At 40.9% G+C, this 25,839-nt stretch overlaps 1 protein-coding gene across 1 annotated transcript in view; it reads right to left on the bottom strand.

The window, feature by feature from the left end:
* Nucleotides 1-15,667: 15,667 nt before the first annotated feature.
* LOC120050393 (cadherin-7-like) overlaps nucleotides 15,668-25,839 on the bottom strand; it is a 99,886-nt gene continuing 89,714 nt past the window's right edge. The window contains exons 8-10 of the mRNA XM_038996981.1: nucleotides 24,243-24,360; nucleotides 19,875-20,126; nucleotides 15,668-16,182 (exon numbers count right to left, since the gene is read on the bottom strand). Coding sequence (XP_038852909.1) covers nucleotides 15,668-16,182; nucleotides 19,875-20,126; nucleotides 24,243-24,360 — 885 coding nt within the window. The remainder of the gene's footprint in view (nucleotides 16,183-19,874; nucleotides 20,127-24,242; nucleotides 24,361-25,839) is intronic.

The raw sequence follows: 25,839 nt of genomic DNA, 5'->3' as shown, positions 1-25,839 counted from the left end.
AAAGGACTCCCATAAGCTAGCTGGAGAAGTCTGGTCTGCTTATGATAGCTAGCCATTGTTATCATCGTGCCGTTTTTGTGTACTAACAGACAGCGCAAATAGACTAGACAATTAAACTTGAATCTCCCACCTTGGATGTGTGCTTCATTAACCTTGGTTCACCAAATCGGTTCTCCAAGTCTTTGGTGGAACAATGAGTCCTACAGTCCCTCTCCATAGCAGGCGGCATTCTAAAATAGATCACATTGATTGAATGGAGGTTCCATGTTGCGTGTAACTGCTTTCCATGTCAACATGATAAGCAAACATGCCACCCACACATCCCATCCCAAGCTTGGCTAATGATGATAAACATATGATTATGGCTCATTAATAGTGATGTTGCTTTGACATGTTTTTACCCATCTAGAAGTGTTCCCACTCATCGTCTTCTCATTACTCCTATTCCTCACTGGTGTAGTTGCCATGCGAATGCAAAAAACAAGGACATGCTCTTCTTCTCAAGACATGGTGCTTGTATAGTGTACTAGCTTATTCTCCTAGTAGCTATTATCCCTGCATTTCTACTAAGTAGCATAAAGTAAAAATAAATTAATCTACTCTCTGTGGAAAAATACTTTGTATGTGAATGGTGTAGAATCAGATAAATGGAGAAATTCCGATCAACATTCCTGAAAACTTCTGGTATTTTGCTTTCCATTTATATCTAAATTATGACAATGAAACAGTTGGAGTTAATGCTTCATTTAATATTCCTGCCCTAAGGGTGGTAATTTTGGAGTCAACATTAATTATTACAAGTTTGTTTGCTACAACATAATCAAATGTAGGTAAATATTGGACAGAACACAAGTTGGGTTATTTTGACCCAGCCAGTTGGGTCACAAACAACCCATTGTTTTCTTTAAAGGTCCCGAACCGTCAATCTGATTACAATGTAAAATAGCCTTTTGAATGACTGAAATATCACCTGAAATATTTTGGGGGGATAGAATTGCTCAAAATGTTAGAAAATTACTTTTTCTCAAACTTCTTAAGAAGTTTGAAAAGACAGGCTGAGTTGGCGGAGAGCTTATATTAATTTGCTCGCCTTGACTGACAGCTCTTTGAAACACCTATGTCAAGAAAACTTGGATGCAGTGAGCAGTGTTACAGTAAAATCAACTCATACAAAATCGGTGATACACAAAACACACTTTTTTTTAGACATCTCCCTTTTAGCATGTCTGTTGTGATACGGTTCACAGCAGCACTGATGGATGTGTTGATATGACAACTGCATCAGAGTTTTGAGCGACCCATCCACACCTTTTGTTCCATGCTGGCTGAAAACCTAATGTAGCTAGCCAGTAACTAGCTAACACCAAACACAGATGAAAGGGGAGACATATACATATCTTTGCCATAGATGAATAGTGTAAACTTTTAATTATATTTGCCGACACCTTAAAGTCAAATTTTGGCACCAGTAGAGATGCTATCTATCTATATAAACCACGCCCCTCCGCAAACACGCCTTGTCCGATGTTGGTTAATAATAGGTGGTACTTATTAAAATTAGGTAAGACAATATCATGTTACCATTGGTGTATTAAAATGAGAGTTAGGGTGATGTCACCCTTTCCCCTTAATATTCCCACCTCCTGAATCCAAGTGTTTGACATGGGGGAGGGGACCAGTAACTTTATGATCAAACTTTATCAACGTAGAAGCAACAGTCATTTTTCAAACTTTGGTCATCACAATTGACTGTTCATGACCTTTAAGTTGGGTTGTTGATGCTGGGTTATTGAGCTATGATCCACCAGGTCAGATCAGAAGACTGGAGGCATGGCTTAGCAGATCTATGGCTTTCAGATAGTTATTTTTGGCCACCCATGATAGTAAATGTAATTCCGGTTAGTGCCAGTGTTGAGGCACGTTTAAAGGGCCATTCTGGAACCAGCTACGGGGCGAGTGGAGTTTGTATTCGTTCAGGGACATTTAAAGTTTTGGTCAGCCTACTGGCAAGGCTGCTGGTGTGAGGCAAGATAGTGGACAGGAAAACATTTACTGACATGAAATGTATTATAAGTAAATACGGAATGAGGGAAGAGCTGATGAAGGAGAAGGTGGACAGGAAAAAAGGAGAAAAGTGAAACATGTTTTGAGTGAATATGGAATGGTGGATCATACAGAACTTTTGGAAGAGCTACAGAAGGAAATTGAACGTGACGAGAGTGAGGATGAATTAGCTGAGGTGGCAGGTGCTGTGATGACCGCCGCGTTTGAGTCTCATCCTGATGATGACAGAGATGATTCTGGCCCGGTGGGAGAGAGAGTTTTGGAGAGAATGGATACTTGCCTCCTGGCAGATCCATATGTGATGTCAGGTTGGGTGGAGAAGAGGTTGGGGAATGTTGGGTAGGTGAAAGTGACTCGAAGTGGAATCGTGTTGATTTTTGCTATTTCTGCCATCCAGAGGGAGCGTGCGCTCCACACCACGTGATTGGGGACAAGAACTGCGACTTGCTTTTCTCTCCAGAGCAGGGTGTAGTTGAAAGCAGGGATAACTGGAGTGGTGTTAAGTGTTGAGGAGGTTCAACTCAAGTTGAAGATTCCCAGTGTCTTTGACGCCTGTCGTTTGGTGCGACGCAGACCCGGTGGAGAGCGTGATGAAACAGAGAAGACACTGTCTGTACTACTGAGTTACCCGATAAAGTAAAGTTAAGATGTGTCAGTTATCCCGTGAGAGCTTTTGTCCCTAATCCATTATGGCATTTTAGGTGTCAAGTTTATGGTCATGTGGCAGCAGTGTGTAGGAGGTAGATGTGAGAAGTGTGCAGGAGGACATGACAAAGGAATGTGTAGTATCAGTGGAAAGAGTTGTATGTAAACTGTAGGGTTACCCATGGCGCTGGAGTTCAGAGGTGTCCAGTGAGAGAAAGGCAGGTTGAGGTTGCTGCTAGGATCGGAGTAGTGCAGAAGGTGTCATATGCTGAGGCAGTGAAGAAGGTAGATGAATAATGTGGGTCAGGGGTGAGGGATCCTAAGAGGATCCCTGTGAGTAGGCCAAGGCTAATAGAGAGTGATAGGAATAACGTGCTTCAGTAAAAAAATTGGGAGGGTGGTTGTACCACAGGAATGGAACGTAAATCATAGAAGATAGATGTTGTGGTGGCAGCTGCAGAGAAGTACTTGGGTGTACGAGATTTTACTGCAGAAGAGTTACAAGACGTTTGAGCAATAGTGTCCCGTCCTCCCAGGCTGCAGGCATGAAGCAGGATCAGAAAGGGCCAGAGTAGTGGAATAGTGGTGATGTTTTAATGGGTGCAGGTTTAGTTAGTAGGGTAATTTTTTTCACAAAGTGTAACAAATTCATATTACAGAATAGTAGGCTGATACACAGTCCATATAGTAGGTGGCAGCAAGCACCTATAACATTTGTTTGCTGACCACCATAAGACCAAAGAAGAAGAACATACACGTATGTTTGGGTTAAGCACTGACACTTTTGTAGCTTTAATAAGGCTTACACAACAGCAGTAGTGTAAAGTACTTAAGTAAAAAGTACAGTTTTTGGGGGTATCTGTACTTTACTTTACTATTTATATTTTTGCCAACTTTTACTTTTACTTCACTACATTCCTAAAGAAAATTATGTAATTTTTATTCCATACATTTTCCCTGACACCCAAAAGTGCTCATTACATTTTCAGAGAAAAATGGTCCGATTCACACACTTATCAAGAGAACATCCCTGGTCTTCTTCTGCCTCTGATCTGGTGGACTCACTAAACACAAATGCTTTGTTTGTAAATTATGTCTGAGTGTTAGTCTGGCCCTGGCGATCCGTCATTAAAATATATTTTTTAAATTGTGCCACCTGATTTGCTTAAAATAAGGAATTGAAATGTTAATACTTTTACTTTTTAGCAATTACATGTACTTTTAATACTTAAGTATATTTCAAACCAAGCACTTTTAGACTTTTACTCAAGTAGTATTTTACTGTGTGACTTTCACTTTTACTTGAGTCATTTTCCATTAAGGTATCTTTACTTTTACTCAAGTATGACAATTGAGTACTTATTCCACCACTGCACAAGAGTATCAAAATACACTACATGACCAAAAGTATGTGGACACCTGCTCGTCGAACATCTCATTCAAAAATCATGGGCATTAATATGGAGTTGGTCCCTGCTTTGCTGCTGTAACAGACTCCACTCTTCTGGGAAGGCTTTCCACTAGATGTTGGAACATTGCTGTGGGGACTTCCACTCAGCCACAAGAGCATTAGTGAGGTCGGGCACTGCTGTTGGGCGATTAGGCCTGGCTCTCAGTCGGCGTTCCAATTCATCCCAAAGATGTTCAATGGGGTTGAGGTCAGGGCTTTGTGCAGGCCGGTCAAGTTCTTCCACACCAATCTCGACAAACCATTTCTGCATGGACCTTGCTTTGTGTACGGGGGCATTGTAATGCTTAAACAGGAAAGGGCCTTCCCCAAACTGTTGCCACAAAGTTGGAAGTATGGAATCTTCTAGAATGTCATTGTATGCTGTAGAGTTAAGATTTCCCTTCACTGTAACTAAGGAGCCTAGCCCGAACCATGAAGAACAGACACAAACCATTATACCTCCTCCACCAAACGGCATTGGGGCAGGTAGCATTCTCCTGCCATCCGCCAAACCCATATTCTTCCGTCGGACTGCCAGATGGCATGATAATTGAGCCAAAGGAGATGGCTGCCGTTTTAGGGTTCCGTAACCAATTGTGCTATTGTGTATGTTTTTTCGCGTTATTTGTAACTTATTTGTAACCTAGACCCACTCTAATTTGCATCCTGCCCCAACAGATCCACAGATGATGCAATCTCTATTGCACTCAACATTGATCTTTCCCACCTGGACAAAAGGAACACCTATGTGAGAATGTTATTCATTGACTACAGCTCAGCGTTAAACACCATAGTGCCCTCAAAGCTCATCCCTAAGCTAAGGATCCTGGGTCCAAACACCTCCCTCTGCAACTGGATCCTGGACTTCCTGACAGGCCGCCCCCAGGTGGTAAGGGTAGGGAACAACACATCCGCCACATTGATCCTCAACACGGGGGCCCCTCAAGGGTGCGTGCACAGTCCCCTCTTTTATTCCCTGTTCAGTCATGACTGCATAGCCAGGCATGACTCCTACACCATCATCAAGTTTGCCGATGACACAACAGTGGTAGGCCTGATCACTGACAACGACGAGACAGCCTACAGGGAGGAGGTCAGAGACCTGGCAGTGTGGTGTCAGAACAACAACCTCTCCCTCAACGTGATCAAGACAAAGGAGATGATTGTGGACTACAGGAATAGGAGGATCGAGCACGCCCCCATTCTCATCGATGGGGCTGCAGGGGAGCAGGTTGAGAGCTTCAAGTTCCTGGTGTCCACATCACCAACAAACTATCATGGTCCAAACACACCACGACAGTCGTGAAGAGGGCACGACAAAGCCTATTCCCCCTCAGCAGACTGAAAACATTTGGCATGGGTCCTCAGATCCTCAAAAGGTTCTACAGCTGCACCATCGAGAGCATCCTGACTGGTTGCGTCACTGCCTGGTATGGCAACTGCTCGGCCTCCAACCGCAAGGCACTACAAAGGGTAGTGTGTACGGCCCAGTACATCACTGGGGCCAAGCTTCCTTCCATCCAGGACCTCTCTCTATACCAGGGGGTGTCAGAGGAAGGCCCTAAACATTGTCAAAGACTCCAGCCACCCTAGTCATAGACTGTTCTTTCTGCTACTGCACGTCAAGCGGTACCAAAGCACCAAGTCTAGTTCAAAAAGGCTTCTTAACAGCTTCTACCCCCAAGCCATAAGACTCCTGAACAGCTAATCAAAGGGCAACCAAGACCCTTCTTTTACGCTGCTGCTACTCTCTGTTTTATAATCTATGCCTAGTCACTTTCACTCTACCTACATGTACATATTACCTCAATTATCTTGACTAACTGTTGCCCCCTGACATTGACTCCTGTATATAGCCTCGCTTGTTATTTTACTGCTGCTGTTTAATTATTTGTTCCTTTAATTTTCTATTTTCTATTTTCACTTATTATTATTTTTTCTCTTAAAACTTCTTAAAGCATTGTTGGTTAAGTGCCATATAAGTAAGCATTTCACTATAATGTCTACACCTGTTGTATCCGGCGAATGTGACAAATACAATTTGATTTGATTTGAGATGGTGAAGCGTGATTCATTACTCCAGAGAACGCCTTTCCACTGCTCTAGAGTCCAGGCTGATTGGTGGTGGTGCTTGTGCTTCCTATCACTCAGAAGTTATGTAACAAGCTAAGGAGACAACAATGCCTGCCATGGACGATTCCCAGTTGCTTTCAATGTTCAAAATCATAGGGTAAAGCCTCAAAGGATTACATTATCCAATTTTCAAAACAAGTGCTGTCAACAGAGTAGCTAGCAAGCAACAAGATATGCTGAATAAGTCAAAAACCACTTGAGGGAAAATAAATCAGATTTGAACGTTCAGACACAAGTCACATGGCCAGAATTCAGATTTGTATCTGACTTCAAACCACATACCAAGCTGATTCTATGCGCTTTTTGGCTGTTCAGACTGCAGGAAAAAGAACCGATTCAAATCAGATATGCAAATAAATAGGATTTGAGTCACTTCAAACTGCCAATGTGAACAAGGCTAAAGTTACTGGTTCCCTCCTCCATGTCAAACACTTGGATTCAGGAGGCGGGATTATTTATTTATTTATCAAAGTGCGTTTTTTGTCAGGAATGCCTTCTGGAACATGTGAACTTTCATGTGCCTTAATAACAAGCTTGTATGCCATCTGCAAATATGAATAACATTGTTAAATTACAAGCCCAGTTAATTTTGCCACGAAAAAAGACAGGAACCTTCCCGCGAGCCATGATTGGCTGAGATAATGAATGGGCTGGACATGCCGGGAGATGAGTTTGGATTGATCTGCCATGTAGCATGCTTCTGATACTTTTCTCAACAACATTGATGCCCTGAATTTAGCAGGCGCTATTGACAGATCAGTTTGAAAAAGTGATCGGCTACTTTCTGCACACGCCACGGTCAGTGTGAACCGGAGTGACTTGACACAACGCTGGCCAAGCAAGATGTAGCTACAAACAAAACGGAGTTAAATGGTTCCAGTCTGCCATGAAGCGTTCATCCATGTATACTGGTAAGAGTCTAGCTCCATTTTCAGATATACGTTTCTAATTTAGTCAGAAAGTTGTTTTTATTGCAAGTTAAAGGGTATTGTCAGTTAGCTAGCAAACGTTAGATTGCTCGCTCAATAGCTAATGTTACGTGTATGTTCTGTGTAGTAATTTTATTCGATTCAGAATCCATTTGCATTGCTAGTTATAGCCTAATGTTAGCTATCTAACATTGAACCTAGTTTGTTAGCTTTAGCTACCTGCAGATTCATACTACAGCTATGACAATGTTTGTATTGGTAGTAGTCTGATTTGGGATTATGCCGGTTCATTGTTAAGCTATCTAGCTACATGTAAAAAATAAATTAAAAAAAGACTCCACTTCTGCCGGATTATTACATGACCCGTCAAATTAAACTGGTGTATCTGGGGGTGATTACAGCCATCTATTGTGTTTCATGAACATGTCTAGACAATAGTGACCCATCCACTTAGCCAGATGTAGCTTGGGGGTGGTTATAGCATTTCCTTCACATAACCCATCAATTTAGATGAGTGTGTCGAGTAAGCGTCATCTAATAGTGATAAAATATTTATACAATATTTTTATCTGGACACTCTGTTTTTGATATTGCTACTATGCAAGTAACCACTTCACTGTACAAGTACCGTTTACACCTTCTGGATCCTGTGCATTTGACAAATAAATGTAGATTTAATTTAATATAGCGTGTTTACCACATGGCCTCACATGTGAATCCTTAAAGAGATGGGTGGGGCTAAGGCTTAAGACGTTGTGAACGATGCTGAATGGCTGTAGATAAAGAAGAGCTCTCCAGTAGGTTCACCAGAATATTCAAGGCCATTTTCTCAAAAGTTGGGTTACAAGTTTATCATCTTTCCAAGCAGAATTACTTTGCCATTGTTTCCCAACTGCAGTGTATGATATACCATTTTCTAGCTGTCGAGCTCTACTTTTATCCAATGTAAAAAACACAATTTCAAATTTTGCTACATAAGACTGAATCGAGGCGGTCGGTCACATATGTGAAAACGGCATGTTTCTATGTTTTGTAGTAAAAAATATAAAGGACTCTATTCAATATGCATCGCGGAAGTTCAGCTTTACAGTGTGATTGAAAATGAAAGGCAATGATCCCGCTTTAGCGGAGAATGCATTAACAGGAAAAGCTGCATACGTCGGCTCAATTGGAAATGATGTCAACCTTTCTGTCGCAGAATGACATCGTCAATGATGACATCAAAAGTTAAAACAATTTTAAAAACAATGATTTTCAAGCACTTTGAGATTCAGGGTGACATGGGGAACAAGAAAATACCCTCCCTCTGGCTAAAAACTTGTTGCAGGTTTTGAAAATCCATCAATCAAATGTATTTATAAAGCTCTATTTACATCAGTAGTTGTCACAAAGTGCTTATACAGAAACCCAGCCGAAAACCCCAAAGACCCCAAAGAGCTAGCAACACAGATGTAGAAGTATGTTGGCTAGGAAAAGGTCTCTAGAAAGGCAGGGACCTAGGAAGAAACCTAGAGAGGAACCTGGCTCTGAGAGGTGCCCTCTTCTTCCGGCTGTGCCGGGTAGAGATTATAAGGGTACATGGCCATTAAGGCTGCATCAAAATCCCTGTTTTTTACTTTTACTTCTTTAAAAAAAACGTATTTCTCATCTTTTCAACCACAGATCATAGAAATGCTCCATTTTCACATATATACAGACTGGGATGGTGCTGGAGATAATGAATTTGAGGTTGAAAAGTGGTGGAATTACCCTTTAACTAATAAAAGGCTTCTAATTTCTCCTGCTGGCCCGCTCCCGTCTTTAGTACCCTCTCAACACAACTCTGTGATGTCATTATATCCTCTCGTGCTACAAGGCCTCATGTTACACGGAAATTCATGTTTCGATAATGGGTCAAAATTGAATTCTTTTGAAGTTTCTTATTCTATTTAAATTCTTGTAGAATCATTTCAAATGTTCTACTTTCTTCTACGTCTTTGGTCTACTTTTGGAATCCTCTAATACCCAGGGCGCCCAAGGAGTAAGCTGTTGCACTCACGCCTCACAAGATAATTATTTATATTGTGCAGGTCTGGGATCAGTCTAATTTGGGTGGAACCGTACACAGCCCTCAGGCTTGACATTATTCTCGCTGAAGGCCCGGGAACTGTGAGAGACATTGAGAGAAACAGAGAATAAAACATAGTGCTGCAAGGCCCTTTGATCCTACTTTCCCCCATTTTCTCTTGTTCAAAGGACCAGCAGCGAGGGGAGAAAAGTCACAGTCGAGGCGGAGGCCGTCTCCCTGCTAACACAGAGCACCCTGGGATGGACGGCCAGAGGTCTAGGTGGGAAGTTTTGTTTGTGAAAAAGGGAAAAAAATAGAAGACTTCAGCTATGAAGTTTTGTTTCACGCTGGGTAAACTTGGAAATCAATATTCACTGGTTTACATTGATTGATTGATTAGATTGATTTAATTGATTAGACAATTAAAAACATATATAAACCATAAGGGTGCTCCAGCCAGTAACGCATCCACATACAATTTAAGGATACCATCAAGGATAACACAATAAAGCATAAAAACTTATTTCCATTGTGGTCCTTTTGAAGAGGGAAGGGGCAAGGGGGAATGCAGCAAAATTAGGCGGCAATAGTAGTGGCAACAGACAATGACAGACAAAATTGTTGTTTCATTCAAAACATGAGATAATTAGTACAATTCTCTTTCCTAATAAACAACTATGGACAGGTGCATCTCCCTTGTCTCACATACTCTTAATATAATAAACAATCCCTAATAAATACGAGACAATCACAATATGATTAACAACAGGCAGCAAAAGGCAGTCCATATGCTATCCCGGGCATATTCCTTCTTCCTATGAGTTGGGATCAATCAGCCAATGAAGAAGAAGAAAATTGATTACTTTAAAATGGAGATAGACTCAATGGTACTGCCCATACTTTCTCGGACTTGATAATGGCACAGGTGAGTCCTCTATCTATCTTTATGGCATGTTGTTCACACGTGTATATGCCCTTCATTGGCTATAATGGTCCCACTTGGTCTCACATCCTCCTGCCTGCCTTCCATCTTTGAGGACATGTATTTCCATTGTTAGAACAGTCTCTCAAATTTCTCTTTGTTGACATTAAAAACTGGGTTTGGCTAGATGGTATACAGCTTTTGTCAGATTTGACCTTTCATAGCAGGTTAGGAGAACTTTCGCAGAAGGTATCGGGAATTAACGTAGCAGGTTAGGATAATTAGGTTAAGGTTAGGAAAGGGGTGAGGGTTAGCTAAAATGCAAAAGAAAGCTCTATCCCTTCTAGACATGACCTTAAAAACGCTTCAACTTCTCACATGCCAACTTTTCCAGCAACAGTTCATCCTTTTCTTTGATTTGTGTGTGTCAAAGAAGCAAACGTTAGTAAATAGACATGTATTTCTGTTTAACTGTTTTCCCTAATGCAGGCGATTGTTTTGAGTCATCTCATGATTGTTTGTAAACTTATTTGTGGCTCCCGGAGTGCAATTCCCTTTATTCTTTTGGCGGTAAATTTGGTTGTAATAATATTTGACGAATGATGTTAATTAGTGCTAGATATCGTTGGTCTGAGTTATGAAATTACTTAAAGCCCCCCTGAAGTCTTTTTAACTCCCCGAAATATATTTTTATTAATTATTTCCCTGAGCCTCCTTTGGCATTTGAAATGCTCAGTCTGATCGTGTGGGCATTAGGAAACACATTTTAATATATTTACATGCACAGCCCTGATTGGCTGATAGGCTGAACATACCAAGAGTGAAACCAAGGAATATCCAACTCTCAGAGTCCTTCCTTCTGCCAAACCATCTTACCGTGGTTCTAGAGTCAGCCAGAAAAAGCCAGAAACAGCAAAAAGTCAGCCAGAAACAGCAAAAAAGGTTTCTAGAGTCAGTCAGAAACAGCAAAAAAATTGACAGTGAATGTTATATTGAGAAACCTGTTTACCATTACAGAAAATTATTTTAACTGCAGGCAGCCAATAGGTCAGACTCCATTATCAGTGTTCCAATGGAAATCTTATAAGGAAGAAGATGTCCCTCTACCCTCCCTTGTCTCTAAATATTGCCCACTCCTCATCAGAGCAATTTGTTGGTGATAAAGGGTTATGATAACGTGGAACGTCAAGGGCCTGAAAATACCCCCCCGAACCACCAAGCCTCAGGGACCAGCAGGGTGTAATCTGCCACGGTACAGATTGAGCCCCTGATAACATCATGTTCCAGAATGCTCTTCAGTGCCCCCAGGCTCTGGTCTCTGGAGACACACTTTCCTGATTTTGATTGACAGGTGCAGTCTGGTCATTATCAACCATCAACACCATATTAAAGGCTGCTATTTGAAACTACTGTAGAAAGTCAATACCATCTCTTCAAAAAACATAAGATTACTGTCATTAGTAAGTATGTATGTCCAAGAGTAAGGTTTTATTACAATGGTAGAATTATGAGAAATGTACTGGGTGCGGATGGATCACCAAGTGACTGCTCTACAGTACAGTATGACACTCAAATAGAATTCATTTTTCATTGTGAGACTATGAGAGGGGGGTTTGAGGAAGACGAAAGACACTCAGCCTGATTATGAATGTATGTGACATGACAATTAATCATTCCTGTTTCAACATGCAAACGGGCTAGGTGTCAGGATGGTACTGTGTGTCTGTGGCGTGTGGTATATGGTGAGTGTTTGGAATAGACTACGAGTCTGCCTCAGTCAATGAGTCCAAGCATCTAGTAATAAAAATCCAATTATAATGTTTAGCTCAACAAGAATATGATGGAGTAACACTTTGATGTGAATTATACATTTCTGAAAGGATTTGTTGTCTGTCAATTGTTATGGTGCCGTACAACACATAATTTATTAATATTTTAACTAATTTAACTAATTTAACTGGGATTCAAGGGCAGATTTGACTGCTTATAACTCAAACAGTCTTTGACAAATCTTTCTAGATTTGTTCATTAGATTGTGAAAAAAGTTAACCAATCGTTGGCTCTTTGCATTACAACTCTTGAGTGGCCAATACGACAAAGTACTGTAAGTAGCAGGACCAAAATGAACATGCTTATCTTTGCTTTTCACAGCCCATGGTTCATATTCCTCAGATGTTCTCCCTTTGCTTTTCTTCAAAGCTTCAGAAACTATGTCAATACCTGTAAGGAGAGGGAGCATATTTACCGGCCCAAGTGGAGATGCATAACAACCTCATTGCATTCTATTGCATCACAGTGAATTACGGTACTGTCAATTGTATTCATGCACCTCGGCGAACTGTCGAGAAAGAGCCCGAGAAGCTACCTCTTCTCCATATTGCATCACAAAACTTTATCAATACAGAGGAAACCATGCAGTGAGCTATTCATACGCAAATTTCTTCCTGTGTCAAATCATCTTCACTTACCGAAATTCGGTAATGACAATGATTAAAAACAACAACAACAACATCTTATTAAGGGCTGAAGCATTATAGATTGTGTGCTAGAAATATAAAGGACATGTCAGATTGAGCCTACACATACAGCGTTTTCCGTGAATGCAGTCTCCGCGACCACAGGGACATTGCCTTTAATTGTCAGTCGCGCTATAAAGCTGAACTTCTGCAATACGCATTGAATAGTGCCCTAAGACTTTATATTAGGGTTCTGGTCTGATTAACTATTCATTGTAAATAGATGGGTTTGGGGCACTGGGCAATTGAGTGCAGCTATTTCTCACTGTAGAGCTGGTTTATAAAGCTCTCTGTTCCATATTTAGTTGATTTAAAGGGAAGGTTCCAGAGGCCAAGGTATGGTTGACACTGGAGTTGAAGATAACGTTCAACCAATCAATCAACCAGATATGACATCTCATATTCAGTAGTTTAAAATCAGAAAATCCCGTAAAATCTCCATTATCTTTACTGCAAGTAAATTGGATGATTTCCTCCTTATAAGGTAATAAAGAATTTGCATTGCTGATTAGGCCAAATCTATATGTTTATGGTTTGATAAATAATAATTACTTTCAAAGGGAAATCGTGGTAAGCACTATAGGTAATGCCTTCATAACTAATGACTGAGCAATATACAACCCCCTGGTGTCTCTCTCTCTCGTTCTCGCTCAACACACAGACACAAACACACACAGAGTACACACACACACACACACACCATAGGGAGTGCAAAAATGTGTGTGAATGCGACTGTTCACATGATCTGACCAGAACTATTTGCACACACAGATAAGAGGCTGATCCCACCACAGGAGGAGCGCCTGGCTAATTTGCAAAAGGCTCTTTAAGAGGGTCGACAGTGTGCAAGCCATTCATCACACACGGCTCCACATAGCGTCAAGTCTGCCACTTTGTCTCCAACGGGCCTTTCAAGTACAAAGCCTCATCGAGAGGAGACGTGAAACAAATAGAAAACTCTCTCTCCTCCTCCCTCTGTACCCCCCCGCCCCTCTCCCATCTGGATCCCAGAGTTATGCAAAGGCAAAGAAAATGTGTGTGTGTGTGTGTGTGTGTTATGCCTGCTGATATTCATGCCAGGCAAAAAGGCAGCTCTGCATCTCCATCTCCTCAAACAACCCATCATTTATTTCTCTCAAAGCATGTGGTTCACCTTGATAATGTAATTAAACACTGACATATCCTAGATGTTTTAATGTTCAAAAGAACTGAAAGAAGTCCCCTCAGTCTTTTGAGGAACTGAATGTCCTTTTTATTGTCAGCAAAAAGGATAAAAACATCTGCCACCATCATATAATTCTGCTTCTTCAAAATAAATAAGAATACTTTTTTGATTAACATGTTGACTTCCAATGGGAACAGTTCAAAAGGCCTTTTGTTTGAAAGAAAATGCTCCCTTTGCCTCCCGTATTCTCGCCATACAGTGTGTCCTTTATAATCAATGAACAAAATGTGCACCATTCTGCAGAATCATTTTGGGACAAGCTGATTTACTGCAGTTACTGTGAGCAACAGGAAATAGTTGTTGTTGTTGTTGTTGTTATGTAACCATAGCCGCTGGAAGTAGGATGCTGAGGGTGCTGCAGCATAAAAAAATAAAAATCGAACTAAAAAGAATATATTAATACAAATATTATTTTTTTAAGTCTCTCACAAAAGTAATGAATGCACTGGGTCTTTACTAGTCCTGTATTAATGGACTGATATAGCCGTCTATAGCGTGCACAAAAAAATTATGCCCCCACCCCCCTCTGTGAAAAATAAATAAATCGCAGCACCCCTAAACATCTTCCTGCAGCTATGTGTTTGACCCATCTCAGCCCAGCACAAAAATCCATTCAAACAAGCCTTCACTTTATTCAAGTCTAAGTTGCAAGTATCTTCCACGGTCCAACACAACGTCAACTGAATTCCTTTGGGCAAGAGTAAATGTTGGACCGTGAATTCCAAATTCCTTTGCAAATAATGGAAAATACTTTATTTGAAGGTTCAATCCGGATATGTATTTTCCATCTCAACCATAATGTTACATCATTGTTATTACATCAGTATTACATAAAATTGGACTTGGCAAATAGAAAGAGTCAGGCCTAAGGAAAATAGACTCAAAGGCAAACACCACATAGTAACATCTGTAAAACGCTATGTTAAGATGAGAAAGAAAACACTTTCCTGTACCTATCGAAGGATACACACAGATCAGTTGCATTACTTTTCTCAGACCACAGTACACACAATGTCTTGTAGACACGAGGTCAGATTTCAAAACTCTCAAGAATTTAACAGTAGTGGTTCCTCTTCAACCGATCTGTACACTTGACTACTTGTCACAAATAGCACTGAAGGATATCACTGACTGATTTCTCTTGGTTTGTTTTTTCTCCGCGAGTCTGTGACTTAATAAGAGTTTTTCCTTCTTAATCTGAAAAACACCAAACAAAAACAAAACATTGACACTCTTGACGACTTTCAAATGAATAGTTGAGTGACTACTCTACTGATTAGCCGCCGGGGACCGAGCACTTTAGGAGAAAGTGTTTTTTTTTTTTAACAAAAAGAGCAAGGGAATGCATCAAAACAAGACTGCTGGGTCTGTGCCCATCACAGGAATGAGAGAACAGGTGCCTCCACATAAATATACTGTAGCCTACCACGTACACAGTCGATTGCTGGACCCCAGCCCAACTTTGAAACCTTTTAATGTCTTTGCTCACAAGGTTTCCTTCTCAGTCAAGTCACTTTTGAAGTTACATGTCAAAACTTGCCAAGTCACCCTTTTTGAAAATCCAAAATCCAAGGCAAGTAAACAAACCAAACCTTTTAAGTCAAGATTTTTTTCATTTCTTACTTTTGTTCTCAGACTCTCGCACCCTGCACTTTGGCAGACTAGTTGTTAATTATATTTTTTTATTACAATACATTACTATTGTTGATTTTTGTATAAGTTCGGGAAAATGTTGGCTATGAGAACACGCTTTTGCCGTCGCCGTACAGGTCGGCTAGCTTTTTGAAGCGCGGCCCCCAGTTGCTGAGATAGTCGTAGTTCTGCTCTGAGTCTGTACTTAGTGACTCCAGGGAGCTTAACGACTCAGCTACAGAACCATTCCCCTCAAAGGCGTACGTCTGCAAAGAGTCATACGGCGGAGCTGATGGATCAACATCTGCGTCCTTCAGACGGTCCCAAATGAACTCTCGGAACACCACGTTGTCCGGCAGGGTCTTGTAGACGGGAACCGAGGAGGAGGATCTCGGGTAGGGGAAGAAGGTGGGGGTGTCAGGGGTGACGTCTCGTCGGACCTTGGGGTCTCTGATGACGTTGAGGTTGCGGAGGGCCACCATGTCGAAGGCCTCAGTGTCCTCCTCTCCTCCACCTTCATCGTCGTAGCGGACGATGTTCTCCCTCACGTCCCTCTCCTCCTCCAGGATCAAGGGCTCCTTCTTCCTCCGACGCATCGACACAATCAGCAGCACCATCACTGAACAAGGAAAGAGAAGAGTCTGAGTCCATGTTTATTAACCATCAGCATTAGGATACTTATTCAATATAAAGGCACAGTACATTTGGATGATAAATCTACAGAAAATAATAGCCCATATTTGATGAATGTGAAAATAAAACATTGAAACAGCGTCTTTGCATCAATACATTTCTCTCCTCCATCCTCCATTTTGCGCACCACTTCCAAACGGACAGAAAACTTCCTGAAACCGGAATTTCTGAACTTCTAGGCACCCCTCTCCAATTCCTGGTCCCATATATTATTGCTGAAAATAACTCTCCACACCGAAGCAAACTGGCAAATGTCTAATGATCCTTCATCCATCAACGTCGCACTGGTGCCAGTGAAATATCGCATTGTGGGACCATATTTCTTCCCTTTGCTGCATCTGGCTTCCGCGGGCTAGAGAGAAGGGCCTGGGAAAGCGAAGGCAAACACCGCTTCACACCTCGTAATAAGAGAGCAAATGGAGAAGCTGGAAGGGGTGGGGGTGTTACATAAAAGGCTCGGGGAGACACTGATGAATGGAGAGCCTTTTGACTGCTGTTTGGTGACTGGCTTCTGAATGCATGGCTCTAATAGCTACAGTGTGTTACTACTCCACCTGTGGTACTACTCAACCATGGTTTCATCTGTCAATACCACTGGTCTGTTTCCCTCACTACTGCTACTACCACTACTTCTGGCCATTATTTGGAATGTTGATATAATTCTCTATGTGTGTAATTGTATAGCTTTAGTGAAATGCTATGTTGAAAGATGACACATCCCTTGGAATCAATGAGGAGAATAGTACATTGGTTCACCTCTGATTGTATAGGAGCTTAAGAGCTCTTCAGATTCCATTCAGTTCGGTAACGCTTTTCCAGATGAATCATGATATGGTGGCACAATGAAAGAGAATATCTTCATTGCTTTCCAGCAAAGCTTTTTAGGGTTGAATACCTAGAAGGCGCTATGCTGTGCCTCATCATCACATACTGGGTGTTGGCCAGGAGCCAATCATGCCTTACGAGTGGCTGCAGGAAGATGGCCAAGCATACAAAAGAACCCACTGTGACAGTCATCAAGCGGCTTCAATACAATGACCACCACACTAGACATTATTCAGCCAGCCTTCATATAAATAAATACCCTCTTTAGAGTGGATCAACACTGTATAGATGCAGATGGTAAACAAAAAAAACAAAAAAAATCTATTTGATGTTATCCTGGATTTGCTGTAATTGAATTGTTTAAAAGATCCATCAAGCACAATCAATACTGTGCAAGCAGAGTTTTCTGTGCTGCCGTGGCTCTCCTTGCTAGTGTACATCATTATAATGAACTGAAGCAAAAAGACCCCTCCTCATCATCACCACTCTGCTTGCTTAGCTCTGTCTAAACCGCAGGCTGATTATACACTGGCTGTGTCACTCACAAACCACAACCCTCCCATATTGCTGCATAATTGTAAAGACAACTACATTCTGATGACAAAAGGACTAATGGACACATCATTATATTGACAATATGTCTTATGGAGACAATAATGTTTGTCAATAAAATGATACATTTGGTGTATTGCCTATACTCAACTAATTTAGATCACAGATAAACAAACAACTTGTGTAGGGGGAGAATACACTACGGTCTACTGCTATGTACTATTACATAAGCATAATTATCTCTTGCTTTCCCAGTAGTTGTGTTAAGCATCACTAATCACTCAATAAGTCACATACGAGTAGTTGGGACTGTGGTCCTCCACTTTTTCATAGTCAGGCAAATTCAGAATTAGAGTGGCCAGGGTAGTGAGAAAATAATTTGGTTTGAGTGACAATAGTCATGGCAACAGAAGTCTGGCGCTGAGGGGGTGCTACTTAAAAGCCCTAATTGGTCGTGTCTGACGCATCACCTGCCCGGACCTCAAAAAATAAAAAGCTGCTAAATCGTTTCAAATAATGACTTGCCAACTTTCTTTTGCAGTTTCAATGTCACTATGACCATGGGGACATTCATCTCCAAAAAGGATTTAGATGACAGCTAAAAATCGAGGAAAAAATATTAGATTTTGAGGGTGTACAATTTAGTGGAAGACAGAGGACATGTCTTCTAAATGATAAAAGTAGATGTGTTACTTAATGTCATGTGGACCTAAAACTAATGACCGTCCAGTTTGATAGAAAAACTACATAGCCAACCATACATACACACACACACACACACACACACACACACACACACACACACACACACACACACACACACACACACACACACACACACACACACACACACACACACACACACACACACACACACACACACACAACTATATGATAGGTAAGTGAGCTGGTGAGTGGTTGAAACTCATGGACATTGTGAAGTGGGCTCTTATCAATCAACAAAGAAAACAGGTTGGTACATCTCAAGGAGTTGCTGTTCAATTTTCACCTGCCATCTTAGCCACCCGTCATTATAGCTACTCTACTCAGTGATGAAAGATGAATAGAAGTTGTTGGTGTGGGGATGGAGGCCCTGCTTTTCTTTGATGAGAGAAGAGCGAGAGCGAGAGAGCGAGAGATTGTGAGGTCTGTTCTACTCTACTACGGCTGGAGGACACCTGGACTGACAGCACCTGAGGACGACAGCAGCAGCACCTCTGGTCTTTTTCTGAGCTCTCCTCTCAACCAAAACAATGCAATCACACGCAATCACATCCCCAATTACAGGAGCGCAGATTGAAATAGGCCTTGATGGAGGCACGCAAGATTTGGGAGCCAGGCCGGGAAGGGTTGTGCACAGGGTGTTAATGCAAGAGGGGGTGGCAGGGAGGGTCAAACAGGGAGAAGGGGAATGGGATGATAGAGAGAATGGGGAAAAGGAGACAAAGTTAAGCAGCACAGACCGATGGAGGCAGACAAGGACACGTGCGCCCACGGACAGCGTACTCACGCAGACACAGAAACAGACACAAACAGACAAACACGCACACATTAGCAATGCTGGGTTCAGAGCCCCGCCACTACGTCTTTACCGTGTTCTTCTTTCAATATCTCATTCATTACAAAAAGTAAAAAATTAAGCACATTTTTGCGAATTGAAATGAAAGTGAGTTTTGGCTGGCCCTATCAAAAAACCAAAATGTTTGTTATTGTATATTCTATTTAGACTCCATCTCAGTGTTCGATAAAGTTCACCAGTGCATTAAACTATTCTTCTGACTGTGCTGTGGTATAAAAACCTTGTCTCTGGATTTCATGGGCAATCATTTGCTGCTTAGTTGATTCAATCTAAGTGAAATCATTAATAACAAAAGCTCACAGCAAATGTGACTAGTGTTATCATCATGAGAGACACACGTCATAAACCCAGGTACAGTCAAAACCAGCCCAAAATGTAGAATCCTATACCCATACCCTGTCCCTATACCCACAAAGACATTACCATACCTACACACACACATCACATTAGTAAGCTCTTACATAAACATTTAAAATAAAGATTATTCAAGAACTGAAGACAACATAAGAATGTGAATATGTGCAGGTTTTCATAGCAAATTGATAGGTTAAACATTGCTCCAGGCATGATGAAAATCTGTTGACCTATGTAGACCTGTGAAGAATCTGCGTATCTCAAACATGCACACTGTCTCCGGTAGTTGACATCACGGTTGTTCTTACCTAGGAGTGTAATGATGCAGCCCAGAATAGCGACAAGGGCCCCTGTACTGAGGCCAGCAGGAAGTGTGTACGCCACCGCCCCACATGATTGGGCTACGCCGTCCGAGTCACAGTCACACACGCTCACTGATAGGGTGTTGGTGCTACTGAGCGCGGGGCTTCCACTGTCTACGATCAACACGGGCAGTCGGTACAGCACCTGCTCCCGTCTTCGGAATCCTCCACGTTTCGTTACAATGGACGCCGTGTTGTCTGGAAGGGAGGACAATGATGAGCCAGATCAGTCAGGAAGAAGGAAGAAGGGGAAGAGTATTTAGAGATCAAACCCTGCACAGTCCTGATACAAGCTGAAACAGTACATTGTCTATATTAGGACAGCATACAGACTGAATGATTGATATAAACTACATACAGTATATATTTAACTGTGGTATAATTAAGCAATAAGGCAAGGGGGGTGGTATATGGCCAATATACCATGGCTAAGAGCTGTTCTTATTCATGACGCAAAGCGGAGTGCCTGGATACAGCCCTTAGCCGTGGTATATTGGCCATATACCACAAACTCCCGAGGTGCCTTGTTGCTATTATAAACTGGTTACCAACGTAATTAGAGCAGTAAAAATAAATGTTTTGTTATACCCGTGGTATACGGTCTGATATACCACGGCTGTGAGCCAATCAGCATTCAGAGCTCGAACCACCCAGTTTATAACAATCAGTATATACTGTTAACATATACTGAACAAAAATATGAACGCAACATGTAAAGTGTTGGTCCCATGTTTCATGGGGTGAAATAAAATATATCAGAAAGTTTCCATACGCACAAAAAGCTTATTTCTCTCAAAATTTGTGGGCAAATTTGTTTACATCCCTGTTAGGGAGCATTTCTCCTTTGCCAAGATAATCCATCCACCTGACAGGTGTGGCATATCAAGAAGCTGATTAAACAGCATGATCATTACACAGGTGCACCGTGTGCTGGGGACAATAAAAGGCCACTAAAATGTGCAGTTTTGTCACACAACACAATGCCACAGATGTCTCAAGTTGAGGGAGTGAGGAATTGGCTGCTGACTGCAGGAATGTCCAACAGAGCTGTTTCCAGAGAATTGAATGTACATTTCACTACCATAAGCCACCTCCAATGTCGTTTTAGAGAATTTGGCAGTCATAACATTTTGTCAGCAGGTGATTGTCAAGCAAATAACTGCCGGTCTCATGGTAATTAACCATTAATTAAGATAAACACATTTAGCGTCTCCTGGCTTTCACGCATAGCCTACAATCAACTAATGAAGACCTTCGGAACATCTACATTTGAAAAAGTCTAATAAATCCATGTAATATAGCCTACACCTTCACAAAAAATCCATGATTTGATCTGGTCTAAAGAAACATGATATGAAGAAAATGTAGTCTATTTCAGAAGAACAGGATAGCATACTCTGAGTTGTCCTTATGTTAGGCCCTGATCTGGCTATGCCATGTTGCTGTGGGCTACACTAGTTGATTTAGCAGACAAGATTTGCTTAGAATTCCGTTGCATTATTTTATATTATTTTATAGTTTGAAGAATACAATTGAACATAGCTGACAACATAGTTGTGATACAAATATTGGGCTATATGTTTCGATTTTTAATGCATCTAAGGCTGCATGATGCGACTAGAATTAGGATTTGAAAAAAGTTATATGAAAGGCATGAGCTCTGCTTAGTTTTTTGCACAGGCTGTAGACACCTCGTCAGTCTCTTATTTACAATTTGACAAGCACTTGATAATGCCTCGAATTTCCCGGCTGCATCCCCTTTGTGTGGCCGTAATGCCCTCTAAAAAATCCATGCCTTTTGCGGCCAGTGGTCGTTGAGCCCTTTGGCCGACTATAATAAGTATTATTCCCGTATTATTCCCTTCTCCCAGCTGCCTGCTGAAGCAACTCTCACTAACGTGGCTCTCTGTCATGTGATCGGTCTTTGGCACAGGCTACAACTGAAGACAGACACATCCGAGACGCAACTGCACTCCTCGCAACTGCACATATTGAAGATATTGGAAAAACTGTCCACATTTACTTTTCGTCAGCCAACAAGATGATTAAGCCTAATGAACAGCAAAAACACTAGCCTATGTCAATCTACTATCCCACATAGCACAAAAGTTGACCTATTCTGTGCGAGACATAAATATTACAAACATAGTCGTCTGGGACAGTTGTCTGGGACTTGAATCAAAAAACCTGTTTTAAGCAATGAGCCTGACGCTACAGATGAGAACGTTTCGCCTAAAATGTTGATACACTATTACGCTATTTCTTCACATAAAGGCAGCAATGCACACACGACAGTAGGCTATACGCACAAATGTTTGATTAGCAGGAAAACACCATTCTCAAAAGTGACAACAAATGCGATTATGCATGTAATGGTTTTATTATAAAGGTGTATTTTTATTATGAAAATTATCTTCCCCAAACTTGAAACTCATTCGCTGTGTATGTATGCCAGTTAGGCTCTACACCAGTTGTAAAGTGGATTAATGTGCGTCATTTTAAGAAGTTTTTTGGCTACTTTAGTTGTGATACAAATCTTATCAAAACATACTGTATAGGCCTATGGGCTAGGCTATATGAGGTGTGCGACTATGATTTGAAAAAGTCACCCAAAAAAAGCATGCGTAACAGCTGGGCATCATTCACAAGTGATAATATATCATTCACAAGTGATAATATATCCATTCACAAGTGATAATATATCATTCACAAGTGATAGGCTAATATTGTCACCTATCACACGATTCTTGATTTAATCTTGTCTTTACATATACTAAATAATATATGTGTGAAATTTGTTTTGATTTAGAATGGACCATTACTATGCACCTGTCTCGAAACAGGTGATTCATTTTCATGCCAGACAGGTAGGCTATACTCCTGTTGTAAAGAGAAGCAATGTGCTTAATATTAGGAAAGTTGAAAAATAAATATAGTAGATAGTAGTCTATAGCAAGCTGATGGGATCCTCCTCTTTTAAATAGAGGCCACCACTCTGTTTTCTCATGCAATTGCATAGCCTATAGAAATGTTGCACAACATGAGCTCATGGACTCTCATGAAGTGTTTGATTAGATGTTCAATAACATTTGCATTTATGTCAGAGAGATTCGATAGACAATAGAGTGCTGAGTACCAGGCAGTTATCAAGTTTGGTAGGCTACTAATGACCATCCGCAGCATCAACTACCTTGACTAAACACTCACGTGGAATTTGACTGCTGTCATGACTCATGACAACCGGTGTGGCAGTAATACGGTCACCGTAACAGCCATATGTCCAGCCGGCCTCACAACCGCAGACCACGTGTAACCATGCCAGCCCAGAACCACCACATCCAGCTTCTTAACCTGCGGGATCGTGGGACCTGGCTACAGAGTGGGTGGGCCTATGCCCTCCCAGATCCACCCATGGCTGCGCCCCTGCCCAGTCATATGACATCCATAGACTAGGGCCTAATTTATTTATTTCAATTGACTGATTTCCTTCTGTGAACGGTAACTCAGTTAAAACTTTGAAATTGTTGCATGTTGCGTTTATATTTTTTGTTCAGTATATATGATATGCTGTATCTCACAGATCACATAGTCTATTGGTCATTTGCATGAATACATTTCGTACAGCACCAGCGACTAGCTTTGGAGTTTGTTTTATGTGCCATTATGTTCTCTTTTCAATAACAAAGAGAATACAAGAAAATCTACAAATGGAGCCAATAATTCATATAATATAAGATATCAAAGATATTCCATTCTCTTCTATGCCACCTGTTGAGAAATTACATTGTTGGTTTGATTTCCAAATTTACTTGACCAGGAGTGACATATGATTCATAACAAGTGAGGAATAGAAGACCAGACAATATTTACAGAGGAGGAAAATATTTTGTGCAAATGGGCATGATACCATTAGAGATTAAATTATACTTTCAAATTTAGTCATTACATTTCAAAACCTGTTTTTGCCTCCACACATCTAAACCTGCAATTAACATTCATGGATATTCCTATCCATAAAATTGATTTAAAGGTGAAACAAACATGAATAAGCCATCAGAATCATTCTCAGAAAGTTTGTTTCAGCAACTACTATCAATCAAAAAGGTCTTGAAATATCTCATGTTTGAAAACTCAAACATGGACAAGAAAGACTTCTCAATCCATACTTGCAGTACTATTATGGCCATAGTTGACCCTGGATTTATAGTCCTTACAAACTGTAATCCCTTTTGATTTAACGTTTTCCTCACATTCTTCTCTGTTGTCAGTAATGGATTGTTAATTGTTGTACTTTGACGAGGAGAAAACACCTACCTTTGTTGTCTCGGAGAGTGAAGTTGGAGTTGCCGGCCACAGATGGAGGCAGGGCAAAGTAAAAGCGATGACCACTGGGAGGCTCATCCTTGTCCACAGCGCTGATAGTCTGGATGACCTGTGCAACACATGACCACACATAACCACTCTGATTGTATGGTACTCGGAACACATGGAACACACAACCACTCTGATTGGTTGGCCCCCTAATGACAACCCCAAATTGTGAAGCTGATTGGTTGATTGATTGATTGATTAATGAAAAGTATTAATTGGTTGGGGCTAATGGGTCATTAGTCCATAGCCGAAGTTTCTTTTTTTATTCAGGAATATCCATAAGAATTAACAGTGCTGGTTGAACATGGTGAATTGCTATGCCTTCACATGTTTTGATTAATTTAAAAACTAGCATACATTTCTTTTAACAGAAGGCCGAGGCAATAGAGTGAGTAAATTGGTACAAATAAACTTGATTTTGATTTATGAAATGTTTATTGTATCATGTTGGCTATGGTTTTACATCACTTATCACTTGCGGTAAGTGCTTATTTGGCAAGAGGAGCCTAATGCAGCTTTTTAGGGATGAGAAAAAAGCTCCGGAATCGATTTTCTCAGCAAAACATAGTCTGTTTTCTTCTTAGGTTACAATGTAGGGACAACTTAGCAATGCCAATGCCAGGCGTATCAAATATCCAGCCCGTGAGGAGGACCAATCTGGTACGCAGGTATTTTGAGTAAAACAGCTGAATAATATAATATATATATATTGTTTGATGTTTGATATATATGTTACATTTTTGGAAGAAAATACATTTTGGCGGAAAACAAACTCATTACACTAAAATGACTAAAACCACATTTAAACTGTGTAGAAATTCTAATAGACCTACATTAATACAATTTATTGACTGTCTCTTTTTAAACCAAAGTGTATCATTTTGTCTTCACTGACATTTCCAGCCTATCCCTGACTGTCTGTAATTCCTACATGTTTCAAGCAGACCACCATAGTCCCTGTACCCAAGAATGCCAGGGTAATCTGTCTGAACGACTATCACATCTGTAGCCATGAAATGCTTTGAAAGGCTGGTCATGGATCACATCAACACCATCATCCCGGACACTTTGGACCCACTCCAATTCGCATACCGCCCCAACAGATCCACAGATGACGAAATCTCTATTGCAGTCAACATTGCCCTTTCCCACCTGGACAAAAGAAATACCTACGTGAGAGTGCTGCTCACTAATAATCACAGATATTCAAGATAGACAGTCAGGTAGCACCAAAAATTCTCAAAACTATGAATAGAGGACTTTTTAGATTTTTTGATGTTGAAACCGAGGAAATAGAACACATTTTCAGTGTGGCCCTCCGAACGGATCTTTTGAAGGAACATTTTTGTCGGTCCTCTTTTTCATTGTGAATAAAAACAGCTTTAGCTAAAGAGGACGGAGGAAAAATGTGTTATTATCTGTTGTACCAGATACTGAATTATGTCAATAAAGAAAAACACATTGCCACATAAACCTATATCCACTAGCATAACTCCTCATAAACCAACATTTAACATGTAAAATGTCTGCTTATATCCAT

Source organism: Salvelinus namaycush, chromosome 7, assembly GCF_016432855.1.
Source record: "Salvelinus namaycush isolate Seneca chromosome 7, SaNama_1.0, whole genome shotgun sequence".
Taxonomy (NCBI): Eukaryota; Metazoa; Chordata; class Actinopteri; order Salmoniformes; family Salmonidae; genus Salvelinus; species Salvelinus namaycush.
Note: the sequence above shows the minus strand (reverse complement) of the source record. Positions and strands in the feature narration are given on the sequence as shown.